Source organism: Salvelinus fontinalis, chromosome 2 (assembly GCF_029448725.1).
Source record: "Salvelinus fontinalis isolate EN_2023a chromosome 2, ASM2944872v1, whole genome shotgun sequence".
Classification (NCBI taxonomy): Eukaryota; Metazoa; Chordata; class Actinopteri; order Salmoniformes; family Salmonidae; genus Salvelinus; species Salvelinus fontinalis.
The window spans coordinates 23,557,413-23,574,162 of NC_074666.1; the positions used below are offsets into that span (position 1 = coordinate 23,557,413).

General features: G+C 42.8%; 1 protein-coding gene across 1 annotated transcript; it reads right to left on the reverse strand.

Annotated features, from left to right (window-relative positions):
• Positions 1 to 4: 4 nt before the first annotated feature.
• On the reverse strand, positions 5 to 2,376 carry LOC129814904 (uncharacterized). Its single transcript, XM_055868057.1, has 2 exons — positions 2,145 to 2,376; positions 5 to 1,112 (listed from the first exon to the last, which is right to left on the reverse strand). Exons 1-2 carry the CDS (start codon positions 2,272 to 2,274, stop codon positions 304 to 306), a joined length of 939 nt encoding a protein of 312 aa, XP_055724032.1. The 5' UTR covers positions 2,275 to 2,376; the 3' UTR covers positions 5 to 303.
• Positions 2,377 to 16,750: the final 14,374 nt, after the last annotated feature.

A 16,750-nucleotide genomic window follows, 5' to 3' on the forward strand; every position in this document is an offset into this window, starting at 1 on the left:
TAGAAACAGAATAACAGCCCATTGTATTTTCAATTGGGTTAACTTGCATTCGTAAAAGCAAATGTTTTAAGATCTAGTAAAATAATTGATTTGGTTGTTAATCAACTATTCTGAAAAATATAAAAGTATACCTCTCAATATGATACCACCAAAAATGTGATTATTCTAAAAACAGATGATGAATAACTTGGCTCTTCATGTTTAAGGAGAGAGAAATATATTTTACAAAAAATACTTTCAGTCCAAAGAACAATATAACTTCCACTGAGAACAACCCCTGTAGACCCTACAAAAATGAATGAGTTATGTCTCTGGCTCTTCTTGTGACTCTTGGTCTTCTTGAGGCACGGGCTCTAGCAGTTCATTGGACACTGTCACCAGTGGGTCTTTGACAGTCAATGGCTGAGGTACACTAAACTCTGCCTCATACATTATCTGTTGGATCTTAATTTTGGTCTCACATCTTTTTTGTGGAGCTAGCCTCTTCAAGGCAGGAACAAAGCTGAGAAGAAACATCTCATCCTCGTCACACTGTCGGTTAGGGATCATGGAATCTGATCTGTGATCTTTCTCTTTGGCCAGCAGCCTCCTGTTCTTTGTGGAGAGCTTGGCAGGAGTACTTGAGGAACATGGTGAAGCAGGGGACTCTTGTCGTGTCTGAGGCCTCTTCCTGGTTGTGTATGTTGATAGCTGGGGAGCTGAGGATGGCTGGGGCGCTGGGGATATCTGGGCACCTGGTGGTAGCTTGGCCAGGAAAGCCAGCTGGGCCATCTGGGTGCCTTGTTGCGCTGGGGACAGCTGGGTCACAAAGGCTAGCTGCGACATGGTCCCAACCTGGGTTGTAGGGGTTTTCATGTTGTTTACCAGGGCTGTATTGAGTGTTTTGATCTCACTCTGTGTGCTTTTATTGATTGTATCAGGGCTCTCCTGGTTGTCATGGTCTGCGTTGCCATTTCTAGGTTTAATGAATGGTTGAAGAAAGTTCAGAAGTTGCCTGTATTTCCATCGACTGGTGGTGCGCTCCCCTGTCTCTTCCTTACTCCTTTTCTCCTGTCGTACTTCCTTGAAGTATCGGTCTCTTAGATTCTTCCACTTCCTTTTGCACTCTTCAGCTAAAGGGATAAATCAATGATATCGATTATGCAATATGGATTCATCATACTCAAGACTTAATTTGATGTATTTCATATTGATCAAGCTAAACATGGAGAATATGACTAAATGGAAACAAATATTTATAAGTAGCTAGTATGATTAACAATGTATTTTTGGCCATTGAGTCAGAAAAAAATGGGAGCATTCAAATTTTAGAGGTGATTGAACATCTCTCCATCCCAATGAGGGGGTTCGATTAATCTCACCGGGGAGCCAGGGCTGCATCCCGGGCTTGAGGTACGTGCCTCGCTCTGTCCGACCGCAAAGTCGGCAAAAAAATGGACGTGAGTAATTAGTAGGATTGTGTTTTCCCGTGCAAAAGTTATTGCTTTGGATAAAAACGCTTTATCTGCCTAAGCAACGAAAACGAGTTAAACATTTTATGGAAAATACGTTTCTGGACGATGTACCATATACTGCCCTGTTGAAAACATGACCAAGCCGACCCCGCTTTCGCACGATGATGTGACCGGCCATTGACCGGTCCAACCCCGGCCAACGTATAATAAATAACTCCCTAATTGATGGAACCTAATCGGGTTCCTACTTATAAACTATAAATGTGAGGCTCTACCATTGAGTTGGTCGGCAAAAAAATTTGCAGTGCTCTCCATTTGATGGCATTTGTTAGTTAATTTCATTAATGCGTGGAAGATGTGATGCCAAGCTACTCGTGGCTCATTGCGCGGGTGGGGAACGGAACATTTTTTCCCCCTCGTGCCGCGGTGTCTGCGCTGCGCTCACGAATTCGTCTGCCTCCCCACTGACGTAAATATGTTTCACGCGGTTCTTGCGGCGAGGTGCTATTAAAACTCACCGTATACAGATGCTATTCACGTGATAAAAAAAATACAACAAACGCCATCATTTCTAAACTTGCCCCATTTCGACAAACAAGTCAGATTGCTTACAACTAGCTAGCTCGCTAAGATTAGCTCAAACATTTGTATCAACGCAACTTGATGATTTGTAGAAATACCATAGCTTACCTGGAAGAGCTGTCAATGCGCTGATTCTCCGCCAAGCAAGGGATCTTGTCTCACCATTGCGGTAATCTGGCAAAGTTGTATTATACAGCTCAGGAAAATTAAAAACGGACAATATCAACTTTTCGTCCATCTTGACTTGAGAATGCGGTCGGTCGCGCGCGGAAGCGACGGTTCCCCGCCTTTCCGCGTGGTTACGTCAAAGCGGTATGTACAGACTATCGCGAGCCGATCCGCTACCGCATGCGTGTCCGTGCGCTGCCCGTCCTACTTATTCTGTCATATCCCTACTCATCAGAAGAGGGCAGTACAATCCCGTGTTCTGAATAACCATCTCTGGAACACCTGTTCTGAAGGAGTGCTCATCAGGAACAACCTAACTCTCATAAATATATATAATATATACCAGACATTAGGCTATAGCTAAGCAAATGGGGATTATACATTAAGTGCAAACAAACTATGGAACAAATCTGTGCAAATGCTGTGTCTCATTTCAAGTAGTAGTTATTTGAATTTTCTAAATATCTGATTGTGTGACATGACAACTGGCATATCAGCCCAGACATTAGCGGAGCTACTGGAAAATTATATAAAATATAATGCGATGGGATGTTTAATTGATTAAGAAAGTATAGTTTTGTCAAAATCACAGGCACAAAAAGTAGCAGTTGACCTAATATTGTAGGCCTCTACTAGCATTTATTCAACATATAGTAATAGCTATACCGCTGAAGAACCATAATTACACTCTGTGTAGATACATCTTCCATTGCTCCTACAACTCTTCATTGTGTGTAGTCAGTCCACTGCTGTCCTGAGACCTTTTCTGTACCATTCCCATTATTTGAGTCTCCACACATGGCATTTTAGTTTTTACATGCTGTGTTCAAAAACAGCATTTGAAAATGAAAGAGAAAGGGCATCATTCCACAAGACATCTATTTGTCCTGCTCTTCTCACACCTCTGGTGTACCTGCCAGGTCCATTAGTGGGTCCACACCCAACCTCCCTGTCCCCCTCCCCTTCCTTCTGCACCCTGTCCTCCTCTTCAGCAGGTGTCTGTTGGACACCACCGTATTCTCATCCATTATTTCACATGCCTGGTTGGAGAAACCAGAGAGAGGTAAGCAACTTTCGCTCACTTGCCTCTTGTTCCTGCTGCCTCTTGAGCTTCTGGTCCTTGGGTATAAAGACACAAGTCAGGCCGCTGTTTAATATCCATTCACATAATTGTTGAATAGATCATCTCAATTTGCTTAATTTGGCTTCAAACTGATGTTCACTGCCAATCCCTCTCTGAACTAATTGAATGATAACAACTGAATCCTTGTATATGAAATGCTGAACTACTAAACTTTGATGACCTAAGATCATAAACATGCAAACGGCTAATCAGATTGGCTGGCTAAATATAGATCTCCATGAACCGTGCAGTGATATCTTATAGCTTAAAAATGTGCACTGGGACCGCCTCTATACCTGCTCAGTCGCAGTCATTTGTATCTCTGATTCCTTCCTTGTTCCTCTCCATTGCTATGCATGTGGAATGTCTGAGGAATTAATTTCCTGCCTTCTGCTGACCTCTTATAGAAGTAACCGGCTATTATGCCTGATCCCAGCAGTACGATGATTGCCATTAGGATGTTTGCTAAGACAACCTGGAATTTTGAGATACACACACTAAATATCACGGTGAAAGACATTATCACTAAGACATATCTTACCAAGACTATGATCTATTCTAATATTTGATGTTGAAAGTGTATTTCTGTGCATTTTGACCAAGGAGAGTGATTGAGTGCTGCATCAGATGACCTGGCCTCCCCAATCACCTGACGTCAACCCAACTGAGATGGTTTGGGATGAGTTGGACCGCAGAGTGAAGGAAAAGCAGCCACTAGTGCTCAGAATATGTGGGAACTCCTTCAAGACTGTTGGAAAAGCATTCCAGGTGAAGCTAGTTGAGAGAATGCCAAGAGTGTGCAAAGCTGTCATCAAGGCAAAAGGTGACTACTTTGAAGAATCTAAAATATATTTTGATTTGTTTAACACTTTTTTTGTTACTACATGATTCCATACAGTTGTTGTCGGAAGTTTACATACACTTAGGTTGGAGTAATTGAAACTCATTTTTCAACCACTCCACAAATTTCTTGTTAACAAACTATAGTTTTGGCAAGTCGCTTAGGACATCTACTTTGTGCATGACAAGTCGTTTCTCCGACAATTGTTTACAGACAGATTATTTCACTTATAATTCACTGTATCACAATTCCAGGGGGTCAGAAGTTTACATACACTAATTTGACTGTGCTTTTAAACAGCTTGGAAAATTCCAGAAAATTATGTCATGGCTTTAGAAGCTTCTGATAGGTTAATTGACATCATTTGAGTCAATTGGAGGTGTACCTGTGGATGTATTTCAAGTCTCTCACTGTTCAAATAAACCTACCATTAAAATTATAGACTGATAATTTCTTTGTCAGTGGGCAAACATACAAAATCAGCAGAGGATCAAATACTTTTTTCCCTCACTGTACCTTCAAACTCAGTGCCTCTTTGCTTGACATCATGGGAAAATCTAAAGAAATCAGCAAAGACCTCCGGGAAAAAATTGTAGACCCCTCCACAAGTCTGGTTCATCCTTGGGAGCAATTTCCAAACGCCTGAAGGTACCACGTTCATCTGTACAAACAATAGTACGCAAGTATAAACACCATGGGATCACACAGCTATCATACCGCTCAGGAAGGAGACGCGTTCTGACTCCTGGAGATTAATGTACTTTGGTGGAAAAGTGCAAATCAATCACAGAACAGCAGCAAAAGATGCTGAAGGAAACAGGTACAAAAGTATCTATATCCACAGTAAAACGAGTCCTATATCGACATAACTTGAAAGGCTGCTCAGCAAGGAATAAGCCACTGCTCCAAAACCACCATTAAAAAAAGCCAGACTATGGTTTGCAACTGCACAGGGGGACAAAGATCGTACTTTTTGGAGAAATGTCCTCTGGTCTGATGAAACAAAAATAGAACTGTTTGGCCATAATGACCATCGTTATGCTTGGAGGAAAAAGGGGGAGGCTTGCAAGCCCGAAGAACACCATACCAACCGTGAAGCACGGGGGTGGCAGCATAATGTTGTGGGGGTGCTTTACTGCAAGAGGGACTGGTGCACTTCACAAAATAGATGGCATCATGAGGAAGGGAAATTATGTGGATATATTGAAGCAACATCTCAAGACATTAGTCAGGAAGTTAAAGCTTGGTCACAAATGGGTCTTCCAAATGGACAATGACCCCAAGCATACTTCCAAAGTTGTGACAAAATGGCTTAAGGACAACAAAGTCAAGGTATTGGAGTGGCCATCACAAAGCCCTGACCTCGTACCTGTAGAAAATTTGTGGGCAGAACTGAAAAAGCGTGTGTGAGCAAGGAGGCCTACAAACCTGACTCAGTTACACCAGCTCTGTCACGAGGAATGGGCCAAAATTCACCCAACTTATTGTGAGAAGCTTGTGGAAGGCTACCCGAAACGTTTGACCCAAGTTAAACAATTTAAAGGCAATGCTACCAAATACTAATTGAGTGTATGTAAACTTCTGACCCACTGGGAATGTGATGAAAGAAATAAAAGCTGAAATAAATAATTCTCTCTTATTATTCTGACATTTCACATTCTTAAAATAAAGTGGTGATCCAACTGACCTAACACGGAATTTTTACTAGGATTAAATATCAGGAATTGTGAAAAACTGAGTTTAAATGTATTTGGCTAAAGTGTATGTAAACTTCCGACTTCAACTGTATGTGTTATTTCATAGTTTTGATGTCTTCACTATTATTCTACAATGTAGAAAATAGTAAAAATAAAGAAAAAATAGGTGTCCAAACTTTTGACTGGTACTGTAAGTTAATTTGTTCCAGTACATATGCTACCCTAAAATGGGGGATTTATGTACACAAAGTGTTGTAATTTCTAAACAGTTAATCCGATGTGGATGAAAATACCCTCAAATTAAAGCTGACCGCCTGCACCTTAACCTCATAGTCATTGTTTGATTTAGAGCCAAAAGAAGAAAAAATGCTTCTCCGTCTCAATAATTACGGAGGGAACTGTACAACAGACATGACAGTTATTAGCTTATGGGCATACAATTGACAAAACATAAGATTACAGTGTTACATTTACTGAAATAAATGTAATAATCCATATCACATTTAATGCCCACCTACAGTATGTTTACAAAATATGAATTAGGTATTTTAAGTATCTTTATAGCCATAAATAAATGTATAGCCATAAATAATATAAACCAGGTCAAAACAGTTAAAATCTGAATGTGCTCATCAACGACAGACGATAAACACAACCATAACGGATTCAGAATAAATTATATTGCTATTCAATATGTAAATTACTTGTTGTCAAAATGTTTTATCTTTTTATCTTTTTTTATCTTGCGACAGTGCACCACCTGCTGGTGCAGCGATCATTAAACTAAAATGCTTCCAGACAGACATTTTCCAATAAGATGGAAATTCCACTGGGAAATGAACTAATAAACTATCTATGGTACATAAAATAGAGCTGTATGTTCACAAGTGGTTGTTTAAAAAAAATCATGAGCTCATTTTATTTCTAACAAACTCTCCAACTTCTCTGGTAAACAGCTCCTTTGCTATCTACTGTATGTTATCCTGTCTTCAAGGTCCTCTTGCTATAATGATTTGGTACTAAGAATTACTACTCCAGGCCGGTCTCCAGGCTAATGCCAGTTATCGGGTTAGAGTCCGGGCTCTGGCTGGGCCACTCAAGGACATTCAGAGAATTGTCCCAAAGCCACTCCTGCATTGTCTTGGCTGTGTGCTTAGGGTCGTTGTCCTGTTGGAAGGTGAACCTTCGCCCGATTCTGAGGTCCTGAGCGCTTTGGAGCAGGTTTTCATTAAGGATCTCTCTGTACTTTGCTCTGTTCATCTTTCCCTTGATCCTGACTAGTCTCCCAGTCCCTGCCGCTGAAAAACATCCCCACAGCATGATGCTGCCACCATCATTCTTCACCGTAGGGATGATATTGGCCAGGTGATGAGTGGTGCCTGGTTTCCTTTAGATGCTGCACTTGATGCATTTATCCAACTACTTATTCCAGTTACTAATAAGCACGCACCCATTAAGAAAATTAATGTAAAACTGTTGAATCCCCTTGGATTGATGAGGAATTTAAAAATTGTATGGTTGAGAGGGATGAGGCAAAATGTATGGCAATTAAGTCTGGCAGCCCAACTGATTGGCAAATGTACTGGAAATTAAGAAATCATGTGACTAAATAAAAATAAACTACACTATGAAACAAAGATAAATTATATAAAGAATGACAGTAAAAAGCTTTGGGGCACCTTAAATGACATTTTGGGGAAAAAAGCCAACTCGGCTCCTTCATTCATTGAATCAGATGGCTCATTCATCACAAAGCCCACTAATATTGCAAACTACTTTAATTACTTTTTCATTGGCAAGATAAGCAAACTTAGGGAGTACATGCCAGCAACAAACGCTGACACTACACATGTCTAGGAGCCTTACTCTGAGCGCACACCGAACAAGAGGATACATAAAACCTCACATCCTTAGCTAAAGTGGGCCACCAGTACTTCCTCCTAAGACCTCGCACCGTCCTCTCAATACCCGGATGACCCGAGGAGGGTAGCGTGTGGGCCCACCGGATCAATTCGTCACGAACGCCAAGCGGCACGTACTTACGGCCCTCTGGACACTGTGGTGGCGTGGGTTCTAACCGTGACGCCCGCTCGATGTCCGCGTCCACCTCCCATACCACCGGTGCCACCAGACATGAGTATGGGAGTAGGATCGATGGACCGCTCCTCGGTATCATAAAGACGGGACAGTGCGTCGGCCTTAGTCTTACAGGAACCTGGTCTATAAGAGATGGTAAAACGAAATATAGTGAAAAACATGGCCTACCTTGCCTGGCGAGGATTCAGTCTCCTCGCTGCCCGGATGTACTCCAGATTATGGTGGTCAGTCCAGATGAGAAAAGGGTGTTTAGCCCCCTCAAGCCAATGTCTCCACACCTTCAAAGCTTTAACCACAGACAGCAACTCCCGGTCCCCCACGTCATAGTTTCGCTCCGCCGGACTGAGCTTCCTTGAAAAGAGAGCGCAGGGGCGAAGCTTCGGTGGCGTACCCGAGCGCTGAGATAGCACGGCTCCAACCCCAGCCTCGGACGCGTCCACCTCCACCATGAATGCCAAACAAGGGTCCGGATGAGCCAATACGGGAGCATCGGTAAACAACGCCTTCAGACGACTAAACGCTCTGTTCGTCTCCGCTGACCACCGCAAACACACCGGCCCCCCCTTCAGCAGTGAGTTAATGGGAGCAGCCACCTGACCAAAACCGCTGATAAACCTCCGGTAGTAATTGGCAAACACTAAAAACCGCTGCACCTCCTTTACCGTGGTCGGAGTCGGCCAATTACGCACGGCTGTAACGCGGTCACACTCCATCACCACCCCAGATGTGGAAATGCGATACCCCAGGAAAGAGACAGCTTGCTTGGAGAACACACATTTCTCAGCCTTGACGTACAGGTCATGCTCCAACAGTCGCCCAAGTACCTTGCGCACCAGAGACACATGCGCGGCGCGTGTGGCAGAATAGATCAGTATGTCATCGATGTAAACCACCACACCCTGCCCGTGCAGGTCCCTGAGAATCTTGTCTACAAAGGATTGAAAGACGGCTGGGGCATTCTTCAACCCATACGGCATGACGAGGTACTCATAATGGCCAGATGTGGTACTAAACACGTTCTTCCACCCATCTCCCCCCCGGATGCGCACCAAATTATACGCGCTCCTGAGATCCAGTTTTGTGAAAAAGCGTGCTCCGTGAAATTATTCCACCGCCGTAGCGATGAGCGGTAGCGGGTAACTAAACCCTACTGTGATGGAATTTAGACCTCGATAATCAATGCACGGACGCAGACCTCCCTCCTTCTTTTTCACAAAAAAATAAACTCGAGGAGACGGGTGACGTGGAGGGCCGAATGTACCCCTGTCCCAGAGATTCAGTGACATATGTCTCCATAGCCACCGTTTCCTCCTGTGACAGCGGGTACACGTGACTCCTGGGAAGTGCTGCGTTCACCTGGAGGTTTATTTTTAAGGTTTATTTTGAGGTTTATCGCACAATACCCTCGTCGATGAGGTGGTAATTGGGTCGCCCTATTTTTACAGAAAGCGATAGCCAAATCTGCATATTCTGAGGGAATGCGCACAGTGGAAACTTGTTCTGGACTCTCCACCGTCGTTGCACTGATGGAAACTCCTATACACCTACCTGAACACTCCTCTGACCACCCCTCTAGAGCCCCCTGTTTCCATGAAATCTTGGGGTTGTGAATAGCCAACCAGGGAATCTCCAGCACCACTGGAAACGCAGGAGAATCAATGAGGAAGAGACTAATCCGCTCCTTATGACCCCCCTGCGTTACCATGTCCAGTGGAACCGTGGCCTCCCTGACCAGCCCTGACCCTAACGGTCGACTATCTAGGGAGTGCACGGGGAAGGGTTGGCCTATCTGCACCAACGGAATCCCTAACCTATGCGCTAAACCGTGGTCCATAAAACTCCCAGCTGCACCTGAATCGACTAGCGCCTTATGCTGGGAAGAGGGGGAAAACTCAGGAAAAGAGATTAGAACATATGACCAACAGGGGGCTCTGGGTGAGTCTGGTGCTGACTCACCTGGGGTGTCCGAGCAGTGTTCTGCCTGCCCTCTCGACTCCCAGACGAGCTCCTCCAGCACCGGTCAGCAGTGTGCCCTCTCCGACCACGAAGAGCGCTGGGTCCGGACGCCGCCGGAGAAGTAGATAGCGCAGGCTGAGGAGGAGCTGGAGACGAAGTAGGGAGGCCGCTCCTTTCCCATCTCTCCATTCTCTCCATCATCTGATCCATCGCCGTCCCAATCTGGTGTAAGATGGCTGTGTGATGGAGGACACGCTCTTCCATGGAGGGAAGGGGGGGGGGGGGGGGGGGGAGCGGCTGCTCCTGCTGACTCCATACAGTGGTGCGGGCTTCTGTCACGTATTTCTAGGAGTGGTGGGTGTAGAGTCAGGTGCAGAGAGCAAACTTCCAAAGAAATGCATTTTATTTCACGTAGTCTAGTCAAACAAACAGGCAATGCCCACTGAACACGTATGTCTCCAAAACAGGGAAGAACATAATACGCAGGCGAAAAAAACAACAGCACCACTGACAGTAAGGATAAGCCCGCACAACAGCAAGCGAGCACTAGAAGTTTAAATAGACAAACTAATGAACCAAAATGAGCAACAGGTGAAAACAATCAGACTAAACCAACAGAAAGGAAAAAGGGATCGGTGGCAGCTCGTAGACCGGTGACGATGACCGCCCGAGCACCGCCCGAACAGGGAGAGGAGCCACCTTTGGTGGAAGTTGTGACAGTGTGCCCTCAGGCCTGGAGGGAAGCTAAAGTAATTCCGCTACCCAAGAATTGTAAAGCCCCCTTCAGCCTGTTACCAACCCTTAATAAACTTCTGGAAAAAATTGTGTTTGACCAGATAATGCTATTTCACAGTAAACAAATTGACAACAGAATTTCAGCATGCTTATAGGGAAGGACACTCAACAAGCACAGCACTTACACAAATGACTGATGATTGGCTGAGAGAAATTGATGATACAATTATTGTGGGGGCTGTCTTGTTAGACTTCAGTGCAGCTTTTGACATTATCGATCATAGTCTGCAGCTGGAAAACATATATGTTATGGCTTTACACCCCCTGCTATTATATGGATAAAGAGTTACTTGTCTAACAGAAACAGAGGGTGTTCTTTAATGGAAGCCTCTCAAATATAATCCAGTTAGAATCAGGAATTCCCCAGGGTAGCTGTTTAGGCCCCTTGCTTTTTTCCATTTTGACAAACAACATGCCACTGACTTTGAGTAAAGCCAGAGTGTCTATGTATGCGGATGACTCAACACGTCAGCTACAACAGCGACTGAAATGACTGCAACACTCAACAAAGAGCTGCAGTTAGTTTCAGAGTGGGTGGCAAGGAATAACTTATCCCTAAATATTTCTAAAACTAAAAGCACTGTATTTGGAACAAACCACTCACTAAACCCTAAACCTCAACTAAATCTTGTAATAAATAATGTGGAAATTGAGCAAGTTGAGATTACTAAACTGCTTGGAGTAACCCTAGATTGTAAGCTGTCATGGTTAAAACATATTGATGCAGTAGTAGCTAAGACGGGGAGAAGTCTGTCTATATTAAAGTGATGATATGCCTTCTTAACAACACTATCAACAAGGCAGGTCCTACAGGCCCTAGTTTTGTTGCACCTTGACTACTGTTCAGTCGTGTGGTCAGGTGCCACAAAAAAGGACTTAGGAAAATTGCATTTGGCTCAGAACAGGGCAGCACGGCTGGCCTTTGGATGCACACAGAGAGCTAATATTAATAATATGCATGTCAGTCTCTCCTGGCTGAAAGTGGAGAGATTGACTTCATCACTACTTTTATTTCTGAGAGGTATTGACATGTTGAATACACTGAGCTGTTTGTCTAAACTACTGGCACACAGCTATGACACCCATGCATACCCCACAAGACATGCCACAAGAGGTCTCTTCACAGTCCCCAAGTCTATGGTACTAAATAGAGCCATGACAACATGGAACTCTATTCCACATCAAGTAACTGACGCAAGCAGTAAAATTTGATTTAAAAAACGGATTAAAAAAACACCTTATGGAACAGCGGGGACTGTGAAGCAACACAGACATTGGCACAGACACATGCATACACACACACACACACACACTCTATACATACACATGGATTTAGTACTGTAGATATGTGGTAGTGGTGGAGTAGGGGCCTGAGGGCACACAGTGTGTTGTGAAATCTGTGAATGTATTGTAATGTTTTTAAAATTGTATAAACTGCCTTAATTTTGCTGGACCCGAGGAAGAGTAGTTGCTGCCTTGGCAGCTAATGGGCATACATAATAAATACAAATACAAATATGACGCTTGGGATTTAGGCCGAAGAGTTCAATCTTGGTTTCATCACACCAGAGAATCTTGTTTCTCATGGTCTGAGAGTCCTTTGCCTTTTGGAAAACTCCAAGCGGGCTGTCAAATGCCTTTTACTGAGGAGTGGCTTCCGTCTGGCCACTACCATAAAGGCCTGACTGGTCGAGTGCTGCAGAGATGGTTGTCCTTCTGGAAGGTTCTCCCATCTCCACAGAGGAACTCTGGTGCTCTGTCAGTGACCATCGGGTTCTTGGTCACCTCCCTGACCAAGGTCCTCCTCCCCCGATTGCTCTGTTTGGCCGGGCAGCCAGCTCTAGGAAGAGTCTTGGTGGTTCCAAACTTTTTCCATTTAAGAGTGGAGCCAACTGTGTTGTTGGGGAACTTAAATGCTGCAGAAATTATTTGGTACCTTCCCCAGATCTGTGCCTTGACACAATCCTGTCTCAGAGCTCTATGGACAATTCCTTCGACTTCATGGCTTGGTTTTTGCTCTGACATGCACTGTCAAGAGTAGGACCTTCTATAGACAGGCGTGTGCCTTTCCAAATCATGTCTAATCAATTGCTTTTACCACAGGTGGACGCCAATCAAGTTGTAGAAACGTCTCAAGGTGGCTCAATGGAAACAGGATGCACTTGAACTCAATTTCGAGTCTCATAGCAAAGGGTCTGAATACACATGTAAATAATCTGTTTTTTATTTCTAATAAATTTACAAACATTTCTAAAAAACTGTTTTCACTTTCTCATTATGGGGTATTGTGTGTAGATTGATGAGGAAAAAAACGAATTGAATCCATATTAGAATAAGGCTGTAACGTAACAAAATGTGGAAAAAAATCAAGGGATCTGAATACTTTCCGAAGATATATATATATATACAGTATATATACACTGCTCAAAAAAATAAAGGGAACACTTAAACAACACAATGTAACTCCAAGTCAATCACACTTCTGTGAAATCAAACTGTCCACTTAGGAAGCAACACTGATTGACAATAAATTTCACATGCTGTTGTGCAAATGGAATAGACAAAAGGTGGAAATTATAGGCAATTAGCAAGGCACCCCCAAAAAAGGAGTGATTCTGCAGGTGGTGACCACAGACCACTTCTCAGTTCCTATGCTTTCTGGCTGATGTTATGGTCACTTTTGAATGCTGGCGGTGCTCTCACTCTAGTGGTAGCATGAGACGGAGTCTACAACCCACACAAGTGAATCAGGTAGTGCAGTTCATCCAGGATGGCACATCAATGCGAGCTGTGGCAAAAAGGTTTGCTGTGTCTGTCAGCGTAGTGTCCAGAGCATGGAGGCGCTACCAGGAGACAGGCCAGTACATCAGGAGACGTGGAGGAGGCCGTAGGAGGGCAACAACCAAGCAGCAGGACCGTTACCTCCGCCTTTGTGCAAGGAGGTGCACTGCCAGAGCCCTGCAAAATGACCTCCAGCAGGCCACAAATGTGCATGTGTCTGCTCAAACGGTCAGAAACAGACTCCATGAGGGTGGTATGAGTGTCACCAGCAAAGCACCCCCACACCATCACACCTCCTCCTCCATGCTTCACCTACTATGCGTCTCACAAAGAAACGGCGGTTGGAACAGAAAATCTCAAATTTGGACTCATCAGACTAATGCTCGTGTTTCTTGGTCCAAGCAAGTCTATTCTTATTATTGGTGTCCTTTAGTAGTGGTTTCTTTGCAGGATTCAACCATTTTTATTTATTTCATTTATTGTTTATTTAACCTTTATTTAATTAAGGATCTACAGGATCGGTGTTCCACCCTCGGGACGGTTGAGCTAACGTGCGCTAATGTGATTAGCATGACGTTGTAAGTAACAAGAACATTTCCCAGGACATAGACATATCTTATATGGGCAGAAAGCTTAAATTCTTGTTAATCTAACTGCACTGTCCAATTTACAGTAGCTATTACAGTGAAAACATACCATGCTATTGTTTGAGGAGAGTGCACAGTTATGTACTTGAAAATGTATGAATTGACCAATTAGGCACATTTAGGCAGACTTGATACAACATTTTGAACAGAAATACATTGGATCATTGGATCAGTTTAAAACGTTGCACGTACACTGTTGCCATCTAGTGGCCAAAATCTAAATTGTGATAGAGTCCGAAGTCAGATAATGGCCTTTCTCTTGCATTTCATAGATGATGGAACAAACAAAACATGTTTTTTTCTTTGGATTATCTTTTACCAGATCTAATGTGTTATATTCTCCTACATTAATTTCACATTTCCACAAACTTCAAAGTGTTTTCTTTCAAATGGTATCAAGACTATGCATATCCTTGCTTCAGGTCCTGAGCTACAGGCAGTTAGATTTGGGTATGTCATTTTAGACTTTTTTTTTTTTTTAAAGAGTCAGATCCTTAAGAGGTTTTAACTAGGCAAGTCAGTTAACAACAAAGGCCAGCATTCCGGAGTCGCCTCTTCAATGTTGACGTTGAGACTGGTGTTTTGTGGGTACTATTTAATGAAGCTGCCAGTTGTGGACTTGTGAGGCGTCTGTTTCTCAATCTAGACACACTAATGTACTTGTCCTCTTGCTCAGTTGTCCTCTTTCTATTCTGGTTAGAGGCAGTTTGTGCTGTTTTGTGAAGGGAGTAGTACACAGCGTTGTACGAGATCTTCAGTTCCTTGGCAATTTCTCACATGGAAAAGCCTTCATTTTTTTTAGAACAAGAATAGACTGACGAGTTTCATTAGAAAGTACTTTGTTTCTGGCCATTTTGAGCCTGTAATCGAACCCACAAATGCTGATGCTCCAGATACTCAACTAGTCTAAAGAAGGCCAGTTGTATTGCTTCTTTAATCAGCACAACAGTTTTCAGCTGTGCTAACATAATTGCAAAAGGGTTTTATAACGATCAATTCTACTTTTAAAATTATAAACTTGGATTAGCTAATACAATGTACCGTTGGAACACAGGAATGATGGTTGCTGATAATGGGCCTCTGTACACCTATGTAGATATTCCATAAAAAAATCTGCCATTTCCAACTACAATAGTCATTTACAACATTAACAATGTCTACACTGTATTTCTGATCAATTTGATGTTATTTTAATGGACAAAAATGTGCTTTTGTTACATAAACAAGGACATTTCTAAGTGACCCCAAACTTTTGAACGGCAGTGAAAATATATTTTTACTCAGACGGAGTCTCAAATTACTATTGAGAGTAAGATGAGTAGAATACACCAGCTGAAATTTCCAAATTTGGTTGTGCATCAGCAGTTTTTCTCTTGTTATGTCAGTCACTCAATTAGTCATGTCAGCTAACAATATTTTGATTTGTAGTTAGTCTAGCTTTTCCAAACTTGTAGTTATGGCTGAATACCGACTGGGCACGCAGGGAACATCCCCAGGGGCCCTGACCTCCAGGGGAAACCTATTGATTAGTTTAGTCATTCTCTCTCAGATATTGTATTAACATGGCATAGGTAATTACAAAATGGGTAGAATTGCAGGGACTTTGCTGTAAAACTGCAAAAAAAAAATCATTTTTTGGTATGTTTTCCGGATTCTATGTTTTTACACACCAATAATGCCTTTGACAACAACAATATAAGGGGCTTTTATCATACTAATCCCTGGTAATGAACTTAACACCCTTGAACCAATGTGGATGTGATACAATGTCTTCCTTTGAAAAATCACAAAGACCAAAGATAGCTATCTCAACAGCTCAAAAAACTATACATCAACAATCTGCTGGCCATTAAACCCCCAGTGAAAGGGATGTGGTGGTGTTTATTGTTATCTGTTTTCAAACGGCCCTTATCTGAGGAGCTTAGGACAGATTCTGAAAATCCATTAATTCCTTGATAAAAAGGTGTGTTGCCTTATATAAAATCAAAGGATTTGTTGGAGAATAAATACAACCTGTAATAGATTCACCTCAGCAGTGCACATTGTCAGAGAAGTCAGACTGAATGACTGCACTTCATAGATAAGGCCCAGTACTCATGCTATGAATACTAACAGAGAGATTGTCAGAAGCCTTGGCTATCCATACCTGTACATTTTGACTGATGTTTCATCTCTGAATATGCTCCCTTTGTGAATGGCTGTTATGCTGAAAAATGCAGAATGCCGGCTGCTCTGCAGCTGACCCTGTGCTATTCCCAGCCTGTCTTGTGTTTTGTGTGGTGAGGATGGGTGCTGTGACAACAAAAATGACCAAATTCAATTGTCTCTATATATAGGATCAATAAGTCGTAGACCTTTGTATTGGAACTGTATGATTCAGAATGATTGAAAACTAGGGATATAAACTCTGCTGTTGTGTTTTGTATTTAAATGGTGAATCCCTCTAAATGTTTAGAAAATAAATAGAACTGTGTGAATTTTGTTGGTGAACTCAAACAAACGAGGACTGCAAGTGTTGTGAAGAAAGGAATTCAGGGGCAAATCCCATATAGGTCCTTGGTCACACCAAAAGGTTAATCTATAAGTCCAGGTTTCTAATACCAAGCAAT

Coding starts and splice junctions, on each gene's coding strand:
- LOC129814904 (XM_055868057.1), bottom strand. CDS start 2,274: ATGGACGAAAAGTTGATATTGTCCGTTTTTAATTTTCCTGAGCTGTAT. Junction 1,113..2,144: donor CGCATTGACAGCTCTTCCAG/GTAAGCTATGGT, acceptor TTATCCCTTTAG/CTGAAGAGTGCAAAAGGAAG.